This window comes from Triticum dicoccoides, chromosome 7B (genome assembly GCF_002162155.2).
Source record: "Triticum dicoccoides isolate Atlit2015 ecotype Zavitan chromosome 7B, WEW_v2.0, whole genome shotgun sequence".
NCBI lineage: Eukaryota > Viridiplantae > Streptophyta > Magnoliopsida > Poales > Poaceae > Triticum > Triticum dicoccoides.
Genome location: NC_041393.1, coordinates 35,695,044 through 35,708,814, shown reverse-complemented (window position 1 = coordinate 35,708,814; position 13,771 = coordinate 35,695,044). Strand labels below are relative to the sequence as shown.

The following is a 13,771-nucleotide window of genomic DNA, read 5'->3' as shown; positions in this document are numbered from 1 at the left end:
CCGCGACTCCTCGCGGCCTAGGTCGGGATAGTGGTGGCGGGGCAGGGCCAGGAGCAACGGGGAACGACGGGGGCGGTCGGGGGCGGCGGGGAACGACGAGGGGAGGCGGGCAGCGGCCTGGACGGGTAGCCGGCTGAGCGACCAGAGGAACAAGAAAACAATTGTAGAAGACGACCCAGGAATATTCATTTGCGGTGGGGAATATATGGTTTTACAGGTGCCGTTTGCAAGGTTTATTCCGTGCAAGGAAAAATCGGCCCGAAAAACACATTTTGTGCTGTCTAAAAAGACCCTTTTCAGACCGCGAGTTTACAGTGTCGGTTAGAGATGCTCTTGTTAGAGATGCTCTTTAGTCTCTAGCGTCTACAATTCATACAGTTTTGTCTCGTTTGTGTTTTTCCTTTTTTTTTTTCCTTTTCTTTTTCTTTTTTGAGGAGAGTTTTGTGTCGTTTGTGTGCTCAGCACAAAAGGTTGAAAAGTACACCACCCCGCCGCCGCGCTCCGCCGTGCGCACGCTGTCCCCGCCGCAGAACATCTCGGCGTCCGGTCCGATGGCCGCCGCTGCCACCGCCACATACAGGTTCTCGGCGCCAACCGCCGGCCGCTCGCGCCGGGGGTCCGGCCCGGAGAGACCTAGTGGTGTAGGCTGCAATCCGACGCTCCGACCCAATGCGGGCGCCGAATCCCCAATCCTTCTCTGTGCCCTAGAGGCTAGGGCTGCCGCCGCACCGTAGCTCGCCGTCGCCGCGGACACCTCACGTCTCCAAACCCCTCCGCCTCCAACGCGCATCGCCGCCGCCGCCGCCGAGGTGTTCGACATTCCGATCTCTTTCGTTTTTTAGGGTGTTGGTAATCCTGTATTCCCCCCTCTCGAATTCAGGAGCTGCCGTTGGAGTTTTGCTTAGCAATTATGAGTTCAATTTATAACGTTAGTACCTGATCGTATGTCCCAGTTCACTACTGTGCTTAGCAGCTGAGAGTTATCTGCAAAATGGAAATCCACACTTATGTTGTGCATTGTGTCCTGAATCCTGACCCCCTGTAATGTTGAGTGGAACTAATGCTTGGGGTCTAATATCGCCTCTCTTTTCGGCTCGGATACTTTTGTACCCCTAATCAGTCATATAACCATTATGTGAGTCTGTGTTACGCATGTGTTGATGAAGTTACTGTCAATGCAGGTTCCTCAGGATGATGAGGCTATACCGGATGGAGAATTAAGCGAGGTCTCCGTTTCAACTTATGTTAACTCGTTGAAGAATGAGTTCGCAACACTTCGTTCCGCTGAGATTAAGGTGCTTTGAAACCACACATTCTGTACTCCCCTCCGCATTTATTAATCAGATATTCCCGGTGTCATTTGTCTGATTGTTATAAATTTTTTTCCAGGATATGGTAGAGAATAACAAGATTAAGCTCAGCACCATTATGCAGAGCAATCGCGGTTCTTCAACAATCTGGCAAACGAGTGCATTGGATGGTACAGGTTTAGCCACGAATCTGCTGACACCTAGGCAACACGATGCGTCGTGCTCAACGCTTGGTCTTGAACTGTGCCTTGCTGAGAAAGATGGTGGCAGTTCTCAAGAAGATAGTCCGTATGGCACATCGACTGCTACTTTGGGTGGAATTCTCACTGCAAAGAATGCTAATAAGCCAATTGAACTACCAAAAGTGTCAGACCTTCCACCTTATACAACATGGGTGTTTTTGGACAGGTCTGTTTCATATCACAGGCACTTCCCAACCTCCCCAAAACTGATGCAGATGTATTAAATATTGAATCTCTGTGTGTCGCTACTGCACGGTTGAGGTAGAGAGCAGCAGCAACAGCTTATGATTAGATTGAGGGCATGCTTTGAATGGAAGTGTTTGCTGATAGGGATTTTAATAGTATATTTTGTACATAAGAGTTTTACTTTTCTCCTTTTGCAAGAGTAAGGTCTCGTATTGTTTCTGAGACAAAAGATATATCGGGGTTTCATGCAGGAACCAGAGGATGACGGAAGACCAATCTGCATTTCATCGACAAAATATTTACTACAATGCACATTGTGGTGAAGCTTTAATGTTCAGTGATAGTGAAGATGAAGTTGTTGAGGATGAAGAGGAGAAAAGGGAATTCAAAAGCTCTGAAGATTGTTTTATTCGGTAAACAAACTTGGGGTTTCCATTGTTTTCTTTTGCATTACTTTACCTTACCTAGTTTAACTTCTGCACTTATTTGTGACTGACATCTGCTATGGTTTAAGAATCACAGTTTTTTGAATGATTGCTATTGCACTTACTTTTCTTTAAAACAATAAGTTTGTCGTATTTTCCTTTAGAGATTGCACACACTTTACTTTAAATTTAAAGATTGTCACAACTTTATTTCACAAGACATAATATACCAAGATTTATACAGTATTAAAGTAGTGCAAATACAAAATATCACTTTTGTAATTATTGTGGCATGCATAGGTCCACTTCATTTTCATGTAGTAGAGAACTTCAATAGCAATAAGTTACACATGTGTGGCTTTTTTACTTTTTTACCTAGGGGTCTCTTCTGTTGCTGCTGCTGTCTAATTATTTTTCATTGTGGGAGCATAATCAAACTAGCCTAGCTTGGACCCCCAGAAAAGTAAGGTTATTTAGTTTTATCCAAACTGGGTGCAGGATTTGCTTTTACCATATTGTTCAGGAATAAAATTATCGAGTTTACACTGTCTACCTCTAATCTGAGTAGTCTGTTGATGAGTTTACATCTTTCTTAAACTTGATAGATCAACAATATATTTTGGCTTCTGCTATAAGATGTCTTTCTCTCACTGGGCATTTTGATGTTTTGGTGTAATAATTTATGTTCCTCCTCTACTTTCATGTTAGGATGACCATTGACGAATGTGGCATGTCTGATGAAGTGCTGGAGACCCTAGCTCAATGTTTTGAGAAGACTGCTGGTGATATAAAGGTTAGTTTTCTCTTCATAGTCAGTTAATCTCAATAGCATTCTGGCCATTTGGGCTTTTCCTTTTCCAATTCACATTTTCACCATTGACAATAACACACATAGCCCTACTTTTACAGGCCAGATATGAGATCTTACAAGGAGAGAATACTGAAAGTTCTTCCAAAGAAGTGTCCAAACTTAATGCCAAACTGAAAGATATCTACCACGATAAAGATTTGGCTGCAGCATTGGATTCCTTCGATAATCTCTTTTGTCGGCGATGTCTAGTATGTTCATCTATCAATCGTCATGTGATATATGTAATGCCTCTTGTTGCTGATGAATATTCTTCTCATCCTGACATTGGCAGGTTTTTGATTGCAAACTACACGGGTGTTCTCAAGATTTAATATTTCCTGTAAGTTTTGTTCCAGAATTATTTCCAAAATTACGTGTTTTTTCTTATTTGTGCCTTCTTCATACAGGCAGAAAAGCAATCACCTTGGAACAGCATGGATGATGTACCATGTGGTATTCATTGTTATAAGCTGGTTCGTATTTTATGGTGTATATGACTTCTGAAAAGCTGCTTGTCTTCTCTGACAATTTTAATTACGAAAGATAAGCACCGACTTGCATTGATACTGTTCTCAAACCATATATTGCCAGGCCACCAAACACAAAGATTCAGTTGCATACTCACAACATAATTCTCCAAGCACAAGAAGTTCTCGGAAGAAGGATGCACATCAAATGGAGAATAACTCAGCTTTAGTGGAAGATCGTAATTATTTGATGGTGGAAACAAATAATGAGCATTCAGCAACAGATGGTCATGATAGTTCTAGGAAGGAAGAATTAGTCGATAAGAATATATGCAGGCAAGAAGACAATCTTGTATCCTGGATGGTGATTGAGAAAGAGCTTCTAGTTAAAGGTGTGGAGATTTTTGGAAGGAACAGGTTGGACCTTTCTCCTCATGACTGAATTTATACCTTGAATTTAATGTTACTGTGTTGCTTACTACTCCCTCTGTAAAGAAATATAAGAGCGTTTAGGTCACTACTTCAGTGATGTAAACGCTCTTATATTTCTTTACGGAGGGAGTATTATACAACCAGTCAGGTCAAAGTTCCTATGTACTTCCTTCGTCCCATAATATAAGAGCGTTTTTGACACTACACTAGTTCAAAAACGTTCTTATATTATGGGACGGAGGGAGTAGCTTTGAATAACCTGTCAACATAATTCTGAACTAAGTAAGGTTATGTGTGAAGGGTTATGCTCCGCCATTTGGAAGATTTTGATCATGGATCCCTAATGAGTAATGTTTATCCATAATTCTTCATGCCTTCTACTTACCTCATCATCATCCTAGAAGTGTGAAGCTGTAGTGGGGATTGGAAAAACGTTGGAGAATCGAATGTTTAAAAATTCTTGTTATTGGAAGTTGTATGGACTATGACCATCGGCTTAGAAACATAACTACAAAAATATTTCCACTAATGATTTAATTTTAAAATTTTAACTCCACAGTCCCACTGCCACTTATATTTTTTAGGGCACTGATTTTTTTTGATAGGGCGCGAAACTACTCATTTTCCATGAAGATTTGCAAGCACATATCACTTGCATCTGTCTTCTTTTCTTGAATTGTTGACAGTCGGAAGTTATTCTTGGGATTTTACTGCTCACAGTGGGAGCAAATAACTCCGGGGGCCGAATCATCACTCTCCATTATCATTATTGTAGTCATAGGGTTACCCTGCTTTCCGGAATTAATAGTCATAAGACTGAACCTGTGGGTTTCTTTTCATGCAGTTGTTTAATTGCTCGGAACCTTTTTGATGGAGAGAAATCATGCAGTGATGTTTTTCAGTATATGAATTATATTGAGAACAGCAGCACATCTGAGGTTTTTAGCGGTGTTGATTCTCTTGTTAAAGGATTCATAAAAGTAGGTTTCAGTTTACTCTATATATTTTCACCCGGGTGGTATCTTATGTCAGTGCTGCCGATGTTGACATCACAGGGACATGGGTTGGGCCTGGGATCACGGCGTCCTAGAAAGCGAGGAAGGGTCAAGCATGCCTCAAGATCTACAGTCTACCGTTTCATAAGGAAAAGGATTGCAGCAATGAAGGGTGAGCTTCGTCAGCATTACAATCCATGTGGTTGTCAATCGGCATGTGGGAAACAGTGTCCATGTCTTAAAAATGATACATGCTGTGAGAAATTATGTGGGTGAGTTAATTGGTTTCCTTTACAAATTTTGCATCATTATGCTTAAGTTTGTATGCATTTGAAGTATACAGATATATTTTTCTTCTATGTATTGATTTATCGCTGATCTCTCCCATGGTCTAACCTACTTTTGCTGGTACCAGAAATATTGTTTGCCCTCTGCTTCAGTGTGGCTTGGTTTGATACTCATCCTTTGTTTAGGCTAGCTAATTTCCCGGGCGTTGCAACGGGGGCATACATATTCTAGTGATCCTCCCGTCCAACACTCGATGAACTTTTCATAATTAACGTTATCCTCATGTCTAAAGAATGATACTCTCCATAAGTAACGTGATCCCCCGTCCAAAGAATGATACTCTATAATTAACGTGATCCTCCCATCAAACACTCGATGATACTTTCCATAATTAACGTAATCCCCCCGTTCAAAGAATGATACTCTCCATAATTAATGTGATCCTCCCATCGAAAGAATGATACTCTCCATAATTAACGTGAAACCAATAAACTTATGAAACCAAACCAGACCACGACGTACCATCACGACCGCAGACTCCACTTTAATAGTAGAGATTATGCTTGGTTAGTCCTATTGTAGGTGAACTGAGGCTGCTTGTCCTCCTGGATATGAATATCATTGCACATGTATCATATATTTATAGATGCAGTTTGCTTTAATTTTCTGTTATATTGCTTAATGTACCGACTGAGTACTGTGTAGTTGAGTTACTGTCTCATGACAAGTTACCATCCTTGAACTCTTTATAGAGAATATCCAAGCTATTGGATTCAAAAAAGATTTTACGAAGCTGCATAATAGATGGATCAACTCTCAGAAAAGAATGAAATCCAATACTCCCTCCGATCCATATTAATTGTCACTGAAACGGATGTACCTAGACGTATTTCAGTGCTAGATACATACCTTTGAGCGACAACTAATATGGATCGGAGGGAGTACTACTCTTAGGTCCTCGATAATTTCTTATTATTACTTCATTTGAGAAATTCCAATTATGATTGTAATGAGCTATACAGACGGATGAACACACATACGGTAGCATGCAAACAATTTGGTATCCTCATCCTTATGTCATCATTTACAGATTGTTATTTGTTGTGTGGAATTTTATGCTCTTTGCATTCCAGGTGTCCGAAAGCGTGCAAGAATCGTTTTCGAGGCTGTAATTGTGCAAAGGCTCAGTGTCGCAGCCGCCAGTGCCCATGCTTTGCTGCTGACAGGGAATGTGATCCTGATGTGTGCAGAAAGTGTGGGGTAGGGTATGTATCTGCAACTGGGGAATCTTTGAAAGATTTTGTTACTTACTTACGAAGCCTTTTATTCCAAACAAGTTGGGGTAGGCTAGATATGAAACCCTTTCACGAGGACTTCCCAGGAGGTCACCCATCCTAGTACTACTCTCGCCCAAATGGGTTTCATACCCAAAAGACTGGCTAGTTTTTACGTTGGCTCGCCAAGCCTATCACAACCCTTAGATATGAAACCCTTTCACGAGGACTTCCTAGGAGGTCACCCATCCTAGTACTATTCTCGCTCAAATGGGTTTCATACCTATGGGACTGGCTAGTTTTTACGTTGGCTCGCCAAGCCTATCACAACCCTCCTCCTTTACCCGGGCTTGGGACCGGCTATGCCTAGAAGACATAGGCGGAGTTCTTTGAAAGATTTTGTAGTTAATTTTTAATGATCTGTTTAGACAGACTTGTGATTTTTGTTCTTTGCACTCTGATCCAACCTGTACCAGAGTAGTTCAAAATTACTATTCTCAATTTTTTTTAATCTCAAGATACTCATTTCTGCAACTAAAGCTTAAACAATGGGACTGAATTTAAGTTCATAAAATAAATTTGTAGCCATCAGCCATAGCTGACAATCATCATGCCTATTAATTTGATATGATGTTGCCCATTTGCTAGCATAGTTAATTGAATGCTCATGTGTACCAGTGCATTGTTTAAAGGGGGTGAAAACATCTATGTTTCCCATTTGTTTATGCACTTTGTTTACCTCTGCTAAAATCTGACGTAATGATAACTGTGCAAATAAATTAGAACAATATCTGATGGGTATTTACCTGAACTTCGAAAGTTACTTTCTGAAATCATGTCATGATAGGAAATCTTCTGACTTTGTAGCTTACTTCAATTGTTAATTTGTTATGCATGTATGTAGAGTTAAACAGCAAATCTTGGACAGCAACTTCAGTTGAGTAACTTAATTTTGAAAGCAACCTCAGATGTATAAAGTCAGAGTTATCCAGTCATGCTAAAAAGGGTGTTCCATTAGTGCCTTGTGGAAGTGGTTTGCTCCATAAGTTTTTTAGAACAACATTGAACTGTTCCTTTTCTAACCTACAGTTGTGGTGACGGTTCATTGGGTGTCCCCAACCAAAGAGGTGATAATTATGGATGTCAGAACATGAAACTGCTTCTTAGACAACAACAAAAGGTAAACAACAATGCACTTATGCTATCAAATGTTGTGGACATCTTGTTTATAATTTCTTTGAGTCGATACTTGGTTTGATGACTTCTAATCATGTCCCTTACTAAACTAAAGATAAAGATAAGGACAGCAAATACTTTGTGTGCATAACTGCAGGCTCATATGTCCAATCCATTACCCAGTTGTACTTATAGATAGTTTCACCAGACCATGGTCTGAATTGCTATATGCTATTTAAACATGATTTAAGTGTTACTCCCTCCGTTCCAAAATAGATGACTCAACTTTGTACTAACTTTAGTACAAAGTTGGGTCATCTATTTTGGAACGGAGGGAGTAGATCTCTTTTGAGCCACCTTTCATTACTGTTGAAGCCTGTATCCCATATAGACCCTTTAGGAACTGATTCCTTATGAGCGTTGGTTTTTCTTGGTTATGGGTTTTCCGAGCCAGCTATGAACCAATTAGGATACTAAAACAAACTGATACCGTAAACTTGATTCAAGTCTGATACTTTATTCAGCAAAAACTTTTCTTACCATCAATTGAAGTTTAGTAGCCTTTGTGGACAGCATTTTTTCTTCTGAAATAATGGAAAAAAGAAAATTGGATAATGCCACCTTTGTTTTTTTAAAAGGGCACTAACAGATATTGAAGGAAAATTGCATTTTTTATGTTCACGATTGACTTAATGTTGTGACACGACACATCGGATACCCGGTAAAACACATGCCTCCCTATAAATATTCACTTTTCTTAGGGAAATAAAATACTCACTTTTAGAATGTCCTGCTCCTCTTTCGAACAAACATATATATTTTTTAGGCCTGTTGATGGTCTTGAATTAGTGTGACTTTTGTTTCAGGTCGTACTTGGGAGATCTGATGTTTCTGGCTGGGGAGCATTCGTTAAGGTAAAATTGCTCCTTTCATCCTCTTCATCACTCTTTTTCTGTACCCCAGAATGATGTGGAAAGCATGAATATCTTTTCCACAATCTTCAGAATACTGTTGGCAAGGATGACTGTCTTGGGGAGTACACTGGGGAGCTTATCTCTCATAGGGAAGCAGCCAAGCGTGGACAGAGATATGACCGTGAGAATTCATCATTCCTTTTCAACTTAAATACTGAGGTACGTGTGCAGAAATATACCAGTTACAGTATGCAAACATTCACGGTTACACGCGGGACTGATCACCAGATTTAGCTATAGTGCTTTTGCATGAGCTGAGTTATTCTCCTTGTCAGCTCGGTTTATTCAAAAACCTGTATTTTATATCTGATCCAGACGCTAGCTGTTGCTTATGCATACTCTTTGGACGCAGTTTGTTCTCGATGCCTTCAGGATGGGCAACAAGCTGAAGTTTGCCAACCATTCCCCTGATCCGAATTGCTATGCCAAGGTTATGTTTGTAGCAGGCGACCATAGGGTGGGCATATTCGCCAATGAGCGGATTAATGCAGGCAAGGAGATTTTTTATGATTACCATTACGCACCTAACGAAGCACCAGCGTGGGCTCTGAAGGCTGATGATGCCACTGGAGCGGAAGACCCCGGTCAATCTTCCAGTGGAAGCGCAAAGAAGGTTGATACTCCTGGAGCGAAAGACCCCGAGCAATCTTCCAGCGGACGAGCAAAGAGGCCCCGGAAGTCTTCCAGAGGGCGACCGAGGAAGCATGCCCGGTGAAGAAACACCATTGGTTGATTCTTTTTGTCGCGGGGCCGAAATTCAGAAGCTATCTCAGCACCTTAATTTTGAACTTTTACATTCGTTGGCACCTTTATCAGCACTCCTTTGTGGATGGAGCATGAACCATTTAATAAGTGTCGGGTTTTATTCATCCTTAGGGCTTTGTAATAAGGTGCCCACGCCGTAGCGGCGATTGGGGTCAGTGGTGTTGCGGGCATCCGGTCTATTTGGCTGGAAACTGCCCCGGACGCTGTATCAGTTTCGGTGGCCGGCGATCATGCTGTGCCGTTGGTTTAATTGAAAAGCTATCTTCAATGTATGTTGTGCTCTGTGCCCAGCACAGCGAGGTTTTTGCCTTTGTTGGTGCGTTTGCCCTTCCCAGACCTCACAGGCTGATCCAGGCTCAACGAGGGTCGTTGCGAGCGATTTGTTGTTCGAGCGACACGCCCTGTCGTTATGGTTTGCTGGTTTGGCAAGCAAGATGCAAGGGCCCTCCGTCAAATGTACTCAGTATATGAGTACAGGTGAGAGCATCTCCAGCCATGCCCCCGACTTTTCGGCCTAGTCGCGCCCCAAGGGCCCATTTTTCGTCGGCTCGGGCCGAAATTGGCGCCGCGGACCCAACCCGAACCCGGCGCGCCCGCTTCGTCTTCTCCCGACGCCTTGGTTTCCCGCGGGGAATCAAGGGCAAGGCTGCCGCCGGTCAGCTTTGCCATTGATTCCTCACGGGCGGTGCGTCACGGGGCGGCGCGCCGACGCCTCCCCTCCCTCGGACGCGTACACACAGACGCAACGCGGCTATATATGGCCGCGCTCGCCTTTGATGAGTGCTACCTCTCCCGAGCGCCGCCACCGAGCTCTTCTCCCCCGGCCCTCCCTCTCCCGAGCGCCGCCGCCGAGCTCTTCTCCCCCAGCCACACAATCTCTCGATGGCCGAGCGTTTCCCGGAGACGAGGCGGCGGCCAACGGCTTCGGCCGCAGTTCGCTCTGCGAACAGGTCCTGGCTCCTGTTCCAGGCGAACATCCCAGCGCCGCCAGACATGCGCTCCGGGCCGACGGGCTGGAGGCTCAGCAATGGGGGAGTGCCCATTCCCCCGTTGCCTGACGCCGTGGCCAAACCATCCTACTTCGCCGACGACGCCAAGCTCTCCCTCCCCCAGTACGCCGTCGACAACCACGCGGCTTGGGCGGCGTACTTCGAGCGCCGCCAGCAGCAGCGGCTGGCGTCCACCAACGGGGTGCCGGTGGTCGGCGGCCTGAAGAACAGCGAGGGGCACCACCTGTGGTGGGGCCTCCCCGGCCGCACACTTGAGGGCGTGCTGACGCACCTCAAGGGCAGCAACAACCCGCCGTTGGCGTACCCCCCGGCGAGGGCGGCCGCCCCGGCGCACCGCCGACGTGATGGGCAATGGGCGCCAAGGAGGTTCGGCTCCTCCTCCTCTTCCTCCTCGTCGCGCTCTTCGTCCCAATCCTCCGGCACTCCGACGCTACTCGGCGTCAAGGCCGAGCCCGCGGCGGAGACGCCGCTCGGCCGGCGCACTCGCAGCGCCGGCATCGTCATCAGTGAGGGCGTCCGGCGCGCCTTCTCGTCGGCTCCTCCCCCGCGCTTCGTCAAGCCGAAGACGGAGCCAGGTCTCGCCCCGGTGAAGACCAAGCCGGGGCTGGCGCCGGTGAAGACGGAGCCGGGGCTGGCGCCGGTGAAGACGGAGCACGGCGAGGTCGAGCTCGACGACGACGCGACCCTTGAATGGGCACGCCAGGACTCCCTGAAGATGGCGAGGGAGCGCCAGTGCGCCGCCCTGCGGCGCTTCGCGCAGCGCCGCCGAGGCCGCGACGAAGGAGGAGTCGTCATCATCGACGACGCGCCGCCGCCGCCACCAGCTGGGGAGGGGTCCAACAGGGGCGCCCGAGTCAAGGAGGAGAAGGCCGACGATGGCGGCTTCTCGGCCTTCAGCAAATTTTTTTGATTAGTTTTTATATGTAATGGCGACTACTCGACTTATATCCGCGAATATAAAGCCCAAGTTTGCCGGAATTTGACGTGTTTTAGCCGAACTTTGCCTAAATTTGCTATACAATTTTTTTTTCGCGCCTGGGAGCGGCGGCTGGAGGCCAACTCGCCCCAGGCCCATTTTTTATGCCGGGTCATCCCGAGGCGGTGATTTTAGGCGCCCCCTGGGGGGCCAACGGCTGGAGATGCTCTGAGTTGGTGAGGTGTGATGGAAAAGTTCAGGTGGGCTTTCGCCCCTGTAGACCGTTACGAAAAGAACATTATCGTCGAGTTCAGAGATCTGACACTTAGGGCTCTAGATTTTTCCCGTAGCAGGTTAACTGGAGTAGCAAATTATGAAAAGCTCTTAATCGAAGTGTTTGTAGTATGAATGCTATAGTATTCCTAGATTTCTTCTGTTGTCTAGTCAAAATTTATATGCTTTGATTCTTAGATCATTTTTTTGCGGGGAATTTTATATGTTGTACTTCCTCCGTAAGGAAATATAAGAGCGTTTAGATCACTTATTTCTTTACAGAGGGAGTAATTCTTAAAATATTTGCTCAGTTTGGAATAGCTTTTATACATGAGCACATTATATCATCAATGAAGTGATGGACATGAAGTGATGAACAACATACATGCCACACAGTGAGTCCTGGGTCAAATAATATTTCTCGTGATACTTTTTCACAATGCAGCATGAAGTAATTCCCTGTGGATTAATTTTTCCAAGCATCGATAACATTTCTCTAAAGAAATTCTTCAGTTATGTAGCATACACAGATCCATATCCCATACCATTGGAGAGGAGAGGAAAAGCGTATGTACATACTATACCTTCCTAATTTCCATATGTATGTACGTGCACTATATATGTTGATGCACCACATATATATGTCCACACCCACACACGAAAAATGAAAGAAGGATCGGACATCCTGATCATGTAATACATCTGTACATGATTCTTTAGGCTGATATAGTAAGCAGACGAGAAACTACTAACCCATCACTCAGTAGATAACTAGATATAGCTTAGCCCCAGATCGCTAGTAAACCAGATGAACGAATGATCAGAGCCTCAGCTCCAAGTCCAGCTCCTCGCTGCTCCCGGGACCTTTCTTCTGCGAGCCGCCGCTGTCGGCCGGCGGTGCGGCGGCTTGGCGGCGGCGCTCGTCGCGGTGGACGTTCATGTGGCCCCCGAGCGCCTGAGCGTTGGTGAAGCCTCTGTTGCAGAAGCTGCACTCGTGGTACTCCCTCGCCCGCCTCGCCGCGGCGTCCTCCGGCGAGCCCACCTTGCTGGAGCCGCCTCCCTCCATTGGACCGACGGACCTAGGCGAAAGCTGACTGTGTCACTGTGTGTGTGTGAGAGTAGCGCCTAGTAAGTGGCGTGGAGCTCGTTGTGGTTCGATGGATTCTAGGAACTTCTTGTGCTTGGATCTTGGGAACGCAACAATGGCAGCACTATATATATGTATAGTGGTTGCCGGCTTCGGGGACGCGGAGACCCCGGCCGGCCATTGCCGGCCTAGTTGGCAGATATAGTGTGGCGGTGCGGGTGGGTATACTATGCCGGTGCTCATGGGCTGTGAGAGGCTGGTTTATAGCTACTGCCCACCTGAATCTGATCATAGCGTACACTGCATGCCTTGCCTTTGCCTGCATCTTCCAATCCTTTCTAAACCCAGGCACACATGGAAGCACTGTTTTTTTAATTTATAGTTATTATTATTATTATTATTATTATTATTATTATTATTATTATTATTATTATTATTATTATTCATGAATGAATGGATAAGAATCAAATATATTTTTTGCATGGAAAATAATTGACCAATTACATTTTTTTACACAAAGGACCCTGGCAATAAAAGAAACATCGAACAGTACAAAGCACCTCAATAAAAACAGAAAATACAACGAAATCCTCAAGATGCCCTTCGTCTTCAACCTCCAGACAATGTAGACGGTGTGCCACCGCTGCCGCTCCTCCTTGAGCCGGCCTGACATTGTTGGTTGCGGATAGGAAGTCACCGAACTGGTCTAGAAGACCACATTCGTCCCGGACGAAGAAGAAGGAATAACCGTCGATGAAGCTCCTTGACGATCTGGAGATCCCCACAGCCAGAAGAAATCCTCGAGAACCCCACCACTCCCACATGCTTCTCGCCCGCCGAGATGGGACTAAAGCCGGGGAGACTTTATTGGACGAGGCGCCGCCGCCACCAACAAACCTTGACCCTCACACCAGAAAACGGAACCCTCCCGCCGACGAGGACCGAGATCCACCATAACTAACCAACTACATAGTTACATGAACACGCACCATGAACTTATTGTTGGATAAATTAGCAAGTTTGATTGGTTTAATTCACAAATAAATCATGATGACGACAATAACAATATTAATCTCATAGCATGTACCAAGCATAAAACCG

At 45.1% G+C, this 13,771-nt stretch overlaps 1 protein-coding gene across 3 annotated transcripts; it reads left to right on the top strand.

The window, feature by feature from the left end:
- Positions 1-469: 469 nt before the first annotated feature.
- LOC119340717 (histone-lysine N-methyltransferase EZ1-like) lies at positions 470-9,652 on the top strand. Of its 3 annotated transcripts, none has more exons than XM_037612639.1 (16): positions 470-809; positions 1,182-1,295; positions 1,390-1,718; positions 1,990-2,151; positions 2,872-2,956; positions 3,073-3,222; positions 3,306-3,353; positions 3,421-3,486; positions 3,605-3,897; positions 4,757-4,850; positions 4,968-5,179; positions 6,329-6,460; positions 7,559-7,649; positions 8,512-8,559; positions 8,650-8,778; positions 8,972-9,652. In XM_037612639.1, exons 3-16 carry the CDS (start codon positions 1,393-1,395, stop codon positions 9,332-9,334), a joined length of 2,199 nt encoding a protein of 732 aa, XP_037468536.1. In that variant the 5' UTR covers positions 470-809; positions 1,182-1,295; positions 1,390-1,392; the 3' UTR covers positions 9,335-9,652. The 3 variants fall into 3 exon arrangements, with proteins under 3 accessions (XP_037468536.1, XP_037468535.1, XP_037468534.1); XM_037612638.1 differs by having other exon boundaries at positions 4,757-4,892; XM_037612637.1 differs by having other exon boundaries at positions 4,757-5,179.
- Positions 9,653-13,771: the final 4,119 nt, after the last annotated feature.